The sequence below is a fragment of the Erinaceus europaeus genome, chromosome X, assembly GCF_950295315.1.
Source record: "Erinaceus europaeus chromosome X, mEriEur2.1, whole genome shotgun sequence".
Classification (NCBI taxonomy): Eukaryota; Metazoa; Chordata; class Mammalia; order Eulipotyphla; family Erinaceidae; genus Erinaceus; species Erinaceus europaeus.
The window spans coordinates 76,482,473-76,495,211 of NC_080185.1; the positions used below are offsets into that span (position 1 = coordinate 76,482,473).

Below are 12,739 nucleotides of genomic sequence, written 5' to 3' on the forward strand. Positions count from 1 at the left end.
CACATGGTTATTTACACATGGACATCATTTCCCATTAGTAAGCCAAACGATATTTATACATGGGTTTTGTTCTTCCTTAGTATGACAGGTGTTAGACAAGTTTGTTGACCTTGGCTGGACAAGTCTGGCCATGAATCCTGTATCCTTGCATTCTGTTCTTTTTCTTCTCCCTGGGTGGCCTAACATCTTACTGCTGGTCTACTTTCAACTGGAAGCTTTTTGCTCTTTTGCAAGATGGGTGCATCCTGAACTTCTTGGTTCCACCAGCTCAATGATTAACTCTATACTAACCTAACCTGCTGTAGCATAAGGATCATTTCATTCAGGTTGTTTTATTTGGCCAAAGATCTAGGGAAGGATTTCAAAAGTATTTGCTACTTTTAGTCTGTGAAGAAAGTTAACAGTATTTTTTTCATTCACTGTTCTTTCAGGGATTATTGAAAATCTGACAGCAAAAAATGACTCAGATAGCATACCTGGAGAAATCGATATGCTCTTTAGGAACATAGAAAAAGTAAACAAGAAGTGTATGCCTGAAATACAGGATGCTCAGGTTGGTATAAAATCATTTTGTTTATGATAAATTTTGGTGATTTATCATTTTAATTAGTGTAAAAGTAAAAAATAAGCACATATCAGAAAAGACCTATGCATATCAATATTCATAGCAGCACATGTTGTAACAGGCCAAACTTGATAGCGACCCAGATACCCAATGACAGATGAATGGTTAAGAAAGTTGTTATGAGATCATCACATTTTCAATATTGCAATCAGAATTTGAAGGCATCATGTTGAGTGAGATAAGCCAGAAAGAAAGGGACAAATTCTGTTTGATCTCACTAGAGCTGGAAGTTAAGAATAAAGGACAGCTAGGAAGGACATTAAGTGAAATTTAGATTGGCTGTGGCATATTGCACCAAAGCAAAGGACTGTGGGGTAGGAGAGATAGCAGCAGGGTGCATGGACATTAAGGTCCTCGTATGGCTCCTAGATATCAGTCAAGGAGAGATAGGAGGTAGTGCCTATGTGTTAAAGACTACACTCTAAACTATTAATGCCCCAATAAAATAACGATTGCTAAACATATAAAAATCTATTTCTGAAATTCTAAGCCTAATGGCAAGGGAAATAGCATTTTAGAAGATAGAAAAAATCATGTTCAAGATGAATACTTTCTGTTTAATTTTTCTAGGCTTTAGCTTCCTCATTTGTTAGGGAGAATTATGAAATCTGCCTTCCAATATTCCTCTGAATAGTAAACAACATATAGCTGTGCCTATATCAAGAAGCCATAGACCTTTGTTACATAATAAATAAACATACAGGTAGTAATAAAACTAAGAAAAATACTAATTGAATAAGCAGACAATAATGCTAACGCAATTGTACTTTAGTGTTAATTATTTCTTTTACTGCCACTTTTAAAGCTACAGTTTCACATTTTCCTATTTATTTCTATTTGTAATGTTTGTGGATATTTTTATTTATTTATTTTTTTATTTAAGAAAGGATTAATTAAAAAAACCATAGGGTAGGAGGGGTACAACTCCACACAATTCCCACCACCCAATCTCCATATCCCACCACCTCCTCTGACAGCTATCCCATTCTCTATCCCTCTGGGAGCATGGACTCAGGGTCATTGTGGGTTGCAGAAGGTAGAAGGTCTGGCTTCTGTAATTGCTTCCCCGCTGAACATGGATATTGACTGGTAGATCCATACTCCCAGTCTGCCTCTAGTAGGGTGGGTCTCTGGGGAAGCTGAGCTCCAGGACACATTGGTGGGGTCTTCAGTCCAGGGAAGCCTGGCCGGCATCCTGATGACATCTGGAACCTGGTGATTGAAAAGAGAGTTAACATATGAAGCCAAACAAATTGTTGAGCAATCATGGACCCAAAGCTTGGAATAGTGGAGAGGAAGTGTTAGGGGGTACCCACTGCAAACTCTAGTGTACTTCTGCTTTCAGGTATATATTTTTCAGTAGTTTATGGATACATGTGAACATATGCTCTCTCTCACAGAAACTGGTGTATATCTAGGTTTTGGGACTTTGTTAGAAAGTGAACCACCTGAGATGGAATTAGAGTATACTATGAAAGAAAAGGTCTCACCCGAATAATGAAGCTGAAGGGTTGTCATTCCACAAGTGAAGTCTCTGCACACAGTCTGAAGTGAAGCATGTTGAGGTGGCAATCATTGCATTGGTTAGGTTGTGATCGGCAGATGCAATTTTATTTGATATGGATTGGGAGAGGCATACGGGAAAGTGGGCCTTATCCAAGGGTTCCAGGACTGGGGGAAGTAGAGGCTCTATAGTGGAGATGTGAGGTTCCTGCTGTCTTAGGGTTTAAAGAGACAATCGATAGTTAATGTTATCATCACATTAATTGGTAATTGGGTTAACTTTGAAAAGTACTTTTGTTAGGGTTTCCTGTACAGTACCCAGTATCTTGTATATAGCTGTGCTATTGGTTGCTTCTGATCTACTTGGCCGAGGCTTTTGAGAGAGTCTGCATATCACTTTCACAGCCTATATATTAAAAAGATTAAGTTTGTGTTTTGAAAAACTTCGAGACATACAATTAATTTTCCCCCTCTCGCATTAATTAACTAGTGATTTATATGACTACATTTTACTAGGAGTGTGCATAAACACCATTCCCACCACCAAAAGACTGTTACCCATCCCTCCCACCCACTCCCACCCCCCACTGACCCAGGAAGCTGCATGTCTACCCCTCACCACAGGGTTTTTACTTTGGTGTCCTACTTACAATTTGGTCAGGTCCTGCTTTTAGTTTCCCTTTCAGATCTTCTTACTCAACTTCTGTTGATGAGTGGGATCATCCCATACTCATCTTTATCTTTCTGACTTATCTCACTTAATATAATTCCTTCTAGCTCTGTCCAAGATGGGTCAGAGAAGTTGGGCTCATTGTTCTTGATAGCTGCATAGTATTCCATTGTGTATATATACCACAGCTTTCTCAGCCACTCATCTGTTGTTGGGCACCCGGGTTGCTTCCAGGTTTTAGCTATTATGAATTGTGCTGCTATGAACATAGGAGTACACACCTCTTTTTGGTTGGGTGTGATGGAATCCTTGGGGTATAACCCCAGGAGAGGAATTACTGGATCATATGGAAGGTCCATGTCTAGCCTTCTGAGAGTATTCCAGACTGCTCTCCACAGAGGCTGTACCAATTTACATTCCCACCAGCAATGTAAAAGGGTTCCTCTGTCCCCACAATCTTTCCAGCATTTGTTGCTGCTGTCCTTTTTGATGTAAGCCATTCTTACAGGAGTGAGGTGGTATCTTAGAGTTGTCTTAATTTGCATTTCTCTGACAATCAGTGACCTAGAGCAGTTTTTCATATGTTTGTTAGCCTTTTGGATCTCCTCTGTAGTGAATGTTTTGTTCATATCCTCTGCCCATTTTTGGATGGGGTCATTAGCTATTTTGGTGCTAAGTTTGCTGAGCTCTTTATATATTTTGGTGATTAGTTTCTTGTCTGATGTATGGCATGTGAAGATCTTCTCCCATTCTGTGATGGTTCTCTTTGTTTGTGTGATAGTTTCTTTGGATGTGCAGAAGCTTTTCAGATGAGATTGGGCATGTTCAGGGTGGTATGGCCGTAGACAGCAGAAGCTTTTCAATTTGATTAGTCCCATTGGTTTGTTTCTGCTTTAGTCTTCCTTGCAATTGGGTTTGTATCCTCAAAGATGTACTTGAGGTTTAGGTGGGAAAGTGTTTTACCAATGTTTTCCTCTAAGTATTTGATTGTTTCTGGTCTAACATCCAGGTCTTTGATCCATTTGGAGTTGATTTTTGTTTCTGGTGAGATAAAGTGGTTCAATTTCATTCTTCTACGTGTTACAACCCAGTTTTCCCAGCATCATTTATTGAAGAGAGCCTCCTTTTTCCATTTAATCCTTTGGGCCCCCTTATCAAAGATTAGATGCCCACAGGTGTGGGGGTTTATTTCTGGGCTTTCAATTCTGTTCCACTGGTCTGTGTGCCTATTTTTATTCCAGTACAATGCTGTTTTGATGATGATGGCTTTATAATATAGTTTAAGGTCTGGGAGTGTGATGCCTCCATTTCTGTTTCTTTTCCTCAAGATGGTTTTGGCAATTCTAGGTGTTTTCAGGTTCCAGATAAATGATTGTAGTTTTTGTTCCATTCTCTTAAAGAAGCTGGTGGAACTTTGATGGGTATTGCATTAAATTTGTATATGTCTCTGGGGAGAATATTCATTTTGATGATATTTATTCTTCCAATCCATGAGCATGGGATATCTTTCCATTTCTTGGTATTAGTTTCTATTTCCTTGAGTAGTGACTCATAGTTTTCAGCATACAAGTCTTTCACTTCTTTGGTCAACTTTATTCCTAGGTATTTGATTGATTTTGCTGAAATAGTAAATGGGAGTGAATTCTGTATGTCTTCTTCTTCAGATTTAGTGTTTGCATAAAGAAATGCCACTGATTTTTGTACATTGATTTTGTAGCCTGATACCTTGCTATATTGCCTAATAACTTCCAGTAGTTTTCTGCTGGATTCTTTAGGTTTTTCTATGTATACTATCATATCATTTGCAAATAGTGAGAGCTTGACTTCTTCCCTTCCAATCTGTATTCCTTTGATTCCTTTCTCTTGCCTGATTGCTATGGCAAGAACTTCCAATACTATGCTGAAGAGTAATGGTGACAATGGACAGACCTGTCTAGTCCCTGATCTGAAGGGGAATGCTTTCAGCTTCTGTCCATTGAGTATGATGTTGGCTGTAGGTTTGCTATATATAGACTCCACTATCTTGAGGAATTTCCCATCTATTCCCATCTTTTGTAGAGTTTTGAGCATGAATGGGTGTTGGATTTTTTCAAAGGCTTTCTCTGGATCTATTGAGATAATCATGTGGTTTTTGGCTTTGCTTTTATTGATGTGGTGAATGACATTGATTGACTTACATATGTTGAACCAGCCTTGCATTCCTGGGATGAATCCCACTTGGTTGTGATGAACAATTTTTTTGATGTGTTGTTGTATCCGGTTGTCCAAGATCTTGCTTAATATTTTGGCATCTATGTTCATCAGAGATATTGGTCTGTAGTTTTCCTTTTTTGTTGTGTCCATATATGCTTTTGGTAGCAGGGTGATGTTGGCTTCATAGAAGGTGGAAGGGAGTATTCCTGTTCCTTAAATCTTATGGAAAAACTTAAGAAGTATGGGTACTAACTGTTTCCTGAAAGTTTTGTAGAATTCGTTTGTGAAGCCATCTGGTTCAGGACTTTTGTTGTTGGGGAGATTCTTAATAACGGTTTCAATTTCTTTGTCTGTGATTGGTGCATTTAGATTTTGTAGTTCTTCTTGGTTCAGTTTTGGAAGGGCATATGCTTCTAGGAGTTGTTCCATTTCTTCCAGATTCTTTAGCTTGGTGGCGTATAGTTCTTTATAGAAGTTTCGCAGGATTCCCTGGATTTCTGTGGTGTCAGTTGTGATATCTCCTCCATCGTTTACAATTCTATTAATTTGAGTCTTCTCTCTTTTTTGTTTGGTGAGTTTGGCTAGGGGTTTGTCAATTTTGTTTAATCTTTCAAAGAACCAACATTTGGCTTCATTGATCTTTTGTATGGTTCTTTTATTTTCGATGTTGTTTATTTCTGCTCTAACTTTAGTAATTTCTGTCCTTCTGGTTGCTTTAGGGTTCCTTTGTTCCTCTTCCTCTAAGTCCTTGAGGTGTGCAGTAAGCTCGTTCATTTGAGCTTCTTCTTGGTGTTTAATATGTGATTGTATGGCTATAAGTTTCCCTCTCAGTACTGCTTTAGCTGTGTCCCAAATATTTTGATAGGTTGTGTCTTCATTTTCATTTGTTTCCAGGAACATTTGAATTTCCTTCTTGAGTGCATCTCTGACCCAGTGGTTCTTATGGAGTATGTTGTTTAGTTTCCAAATTCTGTGACTTTTAATAATTTTCTGTTTGTTGTTAAATGTTAGTTTTACTCTACTGTGGTCTGAGAAGATACTTGGGATGATTTTGATGTTCTTGAATTTATTGATGCTGTCTTTGTAGCCTAACATGTGGTCTATCCTTGAGTATGTGTTATGTGGATTTGAAAAGAGGGTGTATTCCAGTTTTTTTGGGTGAAGGACTCTCAAAATGTCCAAGAGGTCTAGTCTGTCAATTTCTTCATTCAGTTCTCTTGTATCTTTGTTGCTTCTCTGCTTTATTGATCTGTCTAAGTGTGAGAATGGGGTATTGAAGTCTCCCACTATTATTGTATTACTATTGATGTATTTTTGAATTTCTTTCAGTAAGTGCTTGATGTATTTAGATGGTCCTTCATTGTGTGCATAGATGTTAATAATTGTTAAGTCTTCTTGGCTGATTGATCCTCTAATCATTATGTAATGTCCTTGCCTATCTTTTATTACTTTATTTACTTTAAAATCTATTGTGTCTGAGATGAGAATGGCTGTTGCTGCCCTTTTTTGTGGTACATTAGCCTGTATGATAGTTTTCCATCCTTTCACTTTAAGTCTGTGTTCATCTTGTTGTGACAGGTGGGAGTCTTGCAAGCAGCATATGTTTGGGTTATGTTTTCTGATCCATCCCCCAACTCTGTGCCTTTTGATGGGTGAGTTTAAGCCATTGACCTTTATTGATATTATGGATTTAATGTGTTGTAGTGCCATTGTTCAAAACATTTTTTTTTCTTTGCTATGATATGTTGCAAGTATTATAGTGATTTTATTGTTTATAAGAGGTCTTTTAGAACCTCTTTCAGGGCCAGTTTGGTGATGGTTGCCTCCTTTAACTGTTGTTTGTCTAAGAAGGCTTTGATCCCTCCATCTAGTTTGAATGAAAGTCTAGCAGGATATATTATCCTTGGTGGAAACCCTTTTTCATTCAGGGCTCGATAGATATCTTTCCATTCTCTTCTGGCTTTTAGAGTTTTAGTGGAGAAGTCTGCAGATAATCTTATGGGTTTTCCCTTGTATGTGACTTTTATTTTCTCTCTTGCAGCCTTTAAGATCTTTTCTTTATCCTTACTTCTTCTCATTGTGACTATGATGTGTCTTGGTGTCTTCAGGTCTGGGTTGATTCTGTTTGGTACTCTCTAGGCCTCTTGAATCTTGATGTCCTTTCTGTTATTCAGGTCTGGGAAGTTTTCTTCTATTATTTCCTCTATAATGTTTGCTTCCCCTTCCTCTCTTTCTTCCTCTGGCAGGCCAATTATATGAATGCTACTTATTTTGAGATCATCCCTTATGTCTCTGTTGTTGTTTTCAGTGTCTCTCAATCTCTTTTTGAGCTCTTTCTCCTCTTTCTTAGTTTTTTCTAACTCATCCTCTGTCTGGCTAATTCTGTTTTCTGCTTCTGTTAGTCTGCTTTCCCTTGCCTCAGCTTCTTTCTTCATTACAGCCATTTCAGCTTTCAGTTCTCTAATTGCCTCAAGATAGTCAGTATTTTCCTTGGGGGTCTCAACTGTTGTTTCCCTAATACTGCCATTCCTTTCCTCCAATGTTGTTTTCATTTCTGTGATTAATAAGTTTATTATTACTTGCATACTTTTCTTATCTATGGTTACTTCTGGCTGATATGTATTTTCTTCTGGGCTCTTGTCGTCATTCATTGGAGTAGCAGTTTTATTTGTTTTTGATCTACCCATTTTTTTAATTTATGTGTTTCTTTTTTATGCTCTGTTGTTCCTCAGTTGTTGTGTCTTGAGTACAAGCAACACTGTACTAAATACCTTTATGATAATTGCACTCACCAACCTCAGGAATTACAGTAGCAACTGAAGCAAGTATTGAAGCAGTTTAATCACTACCAGTTAGCCAAACAATGTCTCCAGTCCGTGAAAAAATAGTAACCAAATCCCAGTGAAGAAGAAAGAGAAAAGAAAGGAGAGATAGAAAGAATAGACAGTTATGCGAATCTACTATCCACTGTATATTCTAGGGTTAACAAGAGGGGGAAGGGAAGTAGAGCAGAGATACACACATGGAGAGTCCACTCTGAGTCATATTTCTTCCCCCAAATAATTCACAAATTCAGAAAGGCAAAGAAGAAGGAAGAAGTGTATGACAAGATCAAAAAAAAAAGAAAAAAAAGAAAAGAGACGAGAGAAAAGAGAAAAGATAAGAAAAAGAGCTGTAATTAAAGAGCAGTGAAAGGAAAGCTATTTTTTATTACTTTATTTTTAATTTAATTTAATTTAATTTAATTTTTTTAATTAGCTAGGAGGAGGAGGGAGGGGAGAGTCTGTAGAGGAGGTAGGAGTAACGAGACAAGTTCCTCCCACAATAGATAAGATACCCACTACCCTAGCAATGAAAGATACCCTAAGAGTTAATTCTGATCAACCTAAAGGGGGGGAAGATATACGCCTTTATATAATATTAATAATAAAATAGAGCAGGGTAAAAAAAAACCCTGTCCCAGATTACCTCAAACCTCGTGATCAGAGGCAGCTGATTGTTAAAAAAGAGAAAAAAAAAACCTCAGGACTAGACAAGGATAGCTGAAATAGACAGTTATGCAAATCTACTATCCACTGTATATTCTAGGGGTAGCTAAAGGAGGAAGGGAAGTTGAGCAGAGATACTTGCAGTAAGAGTCTACTCTGAGTAAGAATTTTTCCCCAAAATAATTCCTAAATGTGTATCAGTGAATTCTAAAAAGCACACTGTTTGGTGGTGTGGGGTATGGGGCCTGTGGCTTTGTAAGCTGTAGGATTAGGGAAGAAAGGATGACAAGAATGAGAAAAAGAAAAAAAAGAGAGAGAAAAAAGAAAAAGATAATAAAAAGAACAGTCATAAGAGAGCGGTGAAAGGAAAGAGTTTTTTAATTTATTTATTTTTAATTATTTAATTAGCTATGTGGGGTGAGGTGGGGGGGTTGGCTACTTAGAAAGAAAAAATGCCAGAGGTTTCAGAAGGGTATAGACTTTGAATGAATAATACTCCCTGGTGTGACAGGAATCTTGGTAAAGAAAGAAGCTCAGCAGGGGAGCCTACTAGGAGCTGGTCCCCAGGGACTGGTTATGGGTGGGCAGGGGGAGTTGGTGTTCTTAATAATCTTAAAAGAAAAAAAATTTCCCTTTTTTCTACTCTATTTTTTAACCAAATTAAATTATAGTCACCTCCTTGGTGTCACCGCTAGGACCCCTTATTGACTGGCCTACTAAAGGCAGAAAATCCTACCGTTTCCAGAAGATGTGGTCAGAACTTAAGCCACTAGCAGCTTCTCAGTCCGCCATCTTCCAGGAACCCTGGATATTTTTATTTTTAATTATCTTTATTTATTGGATAGAGACAGCCAGAAATTGGGAGCGTAGGGGGAGATGAGAGAGACACCTGCACCCCTGCTTCACCACTTGCAAAGCTTAACCCCTGCATGTGGTGACTGGGGGCTCAAAATTGGGTCCTTACACATTGTAACATGTGTGCTCAACCAGGTTTGCCACCACCTGCTCCCTGGGTATTTTTCCACAATGATTCGCTCACTAGAAAAATGTGAAATTGTAGGTTTAAAAGTGACAGTAAAGAAAATAATTAATACTAAAGTACAACTGAGTTAGCCTCATTGTCTGCTTATTCAATTAATATTTTTCTTAGTTTTATTACTAACTTTATGTTCATTTATTATGAAACAAAGATGTATGGCTTCTAGATATATGCATAGCTATGGAAGATATGTTTTAGGCACTAATATTACCCATAAGTAGTTTTTGCTTTCATAAATCTCATGCCAGAAACCAACCTGTCCCAGACCAGACATATTTTATGTCTTCATTTTACTTCAAGACACTATGAGCTTGATTTCTTTTGCATTTTTAAATTATTGATATAATAATGATTGACTAGATTGTGAGATAATAGGCGTACAATTTCACACAGTTCCCACCACTAGAGTTCTGTGTCCCATACCTTCCATTGGAATTTTCTCTATTCTTTATCCCTCTGGGAGTCTGAAACATAATTCTTTATTGGGTGCAGAAAGTGAAAGGTCTGGATTCTGTAATAGCTTCTTCACTGGCCATGGATATGGACAAGTTGATCCATACCCCCAGCCAGTTTCTCTCTTTCCCTAGTGGGGTAGGGCTCTGGGGAAGTGGGGCTCTAAGACACACTGGTGAGGTCATCGGCCCAGGGAAGTCAGGTTAGTGTCACAGTAGCATCTGCAACTTGGTGGCTGAAAAGCATTATGATATAAAGCAGAACAATTTGTTTTGTAATCAAGAACCAAAAGGTAAGACTATAGCAGATGAGTTTTGGGATCTTCATGTTGGAAGAAGCTAGGAAGTCTATTTTAGGTCTATTCCAAGGGGCCCATGACTTCAGTAATTTTTGTCTGAGCCTGATAGCTAACATGCATGTGCACTGAAAGTATTGTCTAGGAAGATGGTGTCAGAGTTGGGAATAGAACTACAATTGGATCAGGGCAGAGGGAGCTCCCCAATATGATCTTGATTTCTATTTGTATCCAGAAACAAAATTCTACCTGATAAAATGATAACCTCCAAAAGAAGCTAGCAAAAACTTTGCCTCTGAGTACTTGGAGGAAACTATAATAAAGCAAAAAAGATCATTATTTGAATATGTGTTCTCTATTTAGCACTTTGACAAGCTATGTAAGACAAGATCTTTGTTATCAGAGGGCTTAGTTGGGAAGTAAGAATAACAACTAAAACAATTAAAGAATAAATATTATTAAATAGCATAATTAATTGCTCAATTATGTGAAGCTTAATGAATTAAAAAGAGAGATTAAGGAGTTGAGAGATATGCAGCAGTAGTACAGAGGACTTGCATAGGAGAGGTTCTAAATTTAATTCCTGCCACCACAAGTATCCAGAGCTGTGTGATGTGCTGGTTAAAAATACAAAGACAAGAGTAATATAGGATGCTGAAATCTTCATGAATGTTCCTGGTGAGACTAAACTGAATTTGATGTAAAGGCATTGGGAGAAGGTGTGTCAAGTGTGGACTGAACCACCAAATGTACGCTGGTCCACACTTTAGCGAAAAGCCTGGGTGATAGCCTTGGCTTCAGGATGTAGCCTTGGCTCAAGACATGTGTTTTGCTGAGGTAAAACCCATGTTACACTGGATACTTTCTGCACTTGATACCTTTTGCACCTAGCAGTAATGTATAATGTAACACTGACACTGTACTTCTCTCAGCTGACTTAATAGTATGGGTAAAGTATATTCATCCAGGGATAAAAAGCTATATAGTGATGCAGTGAGGTAGTTATTCTAAGAATGAGTAACTTTTGGGGGCTGGGTGGTGGCACACCTGGTTGAGCACACATGCTACAATACACAAGCACTCAGGTTCAAGTTCCTGGTCTCCACCTGCAGAGGGGAAATTTCATAAGTGGTGAAGCAATTCTGCAGATGTCTCTCTATCTCTCTATCTTCCCCTTTCTTCTCAATTTCTGGCTGTCTATATCCAATAAATAAAGTTAATAAAAAGTAAATTAGAAGATATTTTTAAAAGAATGCGTAACTTTTGGAGAGGGAAGTAGAATGAGATGAGACTATGGAGGAGCTGTAAATGATACACAGTAGTTTTTTTAAATTTTAATTTATTTTTTATTTAAGAAAGGATACATTAACATAGGATAGGAGGGGTACAACTCCACACAGTTCCCACCACCCAATCTCCATATCCCATCCCCTCCCCTGATAGCTTTCCCATTCTCTATCCCTCTGGGATCATGGACCCAGGGTTGTTGTGGGTTGCAGAATGTGGAAGGTCTGACTTCTGTAATTGCTTCCCTGCTGAACGTTGACTGGTCGGTCCATACTCCCAGTCTTCCTCTCTCTTTCCTTAGTAGGGTGGGTCTCTGGAGAAGTGGAGCTCCAGGACACATTGGTGGGGTCTTCAGTCCAGGGAAGCCTGGCTGGCATCCTGATGGCATCTGGAGCCTGGTGGCTGAAAAGAGAGTTAACATACAAAGCCAAACAAATTGTTGAACAATCATGGACCCAAAGCTTGGAATAGTGGAGAGGAAGTGTTGGGGGGGTACTCACTGCAAACTCTAGTGTACTTCTGCTTTCAGGTATATATTTTGCACTAGTTTATGGATACGTGTGAACATAGGCTCTCTCTCACAGAACCTGGTCTATATCTAGGTTTTGGGACTTTGTTAGAAAGTGAACCACCTGGGATGGAATTAGAGAATACTATGAAAGGAAAGATCTCACCCTAGTAATGAATCTGAAGGGTTGTCATTGCGTACCTGAAGTCTCTGGACATAGTCTGAGCGGAAGTATGTTGAGGTGGCAATCGTTGTGTTGATTAGGTTGCGATCGGCAGGTGCAATATTATTTGATATGAATTGGGAGAGGCATGCAGGAAAGTGGGCCCTATCCTAATGTTCCAGGACTGTGGGAAATATTGGCTCTATAGTGGAAATGTGAGGTTCCTGCTGTCTTAGGGTTCAAAAAGACAATGGATAGTTATTGTTATCACATTATTTGGTAATTGGGTTAACTTTGAAAAGTCCTTTTGTTAGGGTTTGCTGTATAGTACCCAGTATCTTGTATACAGCTGTGCCACCGGTTGCTTCTGATCTACTTGGTCTAGGCTTTTGAGAGAGTCCGCATATCAAATACACAGCCTATATATTAAAAAGACTCAGTCTGTCAACGGAAGTTGAGAAAGAAGATATGAAAGGGAAACTAAAAGCAGGATCTGACTAAATTGAAAGTAGGGC

At 38.5% G+C, this 12,739-nt stretch overlaps 1 protein-coding gene across 1 annotated transcript in view; it reads left to right on the forward strand.

Annotated features, from left to right (window-relative positions):
* Positions 1 to 455: 455 nt before the first annotated feature.
* The window catches only part of TEX11 (testis expressed 11), a 358,449-nt gene continuing 346,165 nt past the window's right edge, over positions 456 to 12,739 (forward strand). Inside the window, exon 1 of the mRNA XM_060183291.1 lies at positions 456 to 553. Within this exon, the coding sequence (XP_060039274.1) occupies positions 491 to 553 (63 nt within the window). The 5' untranslated portion in view covers positions 456 to 490. The remainder of the gene's footprint in view (positions 554 to 12,739) is intronic.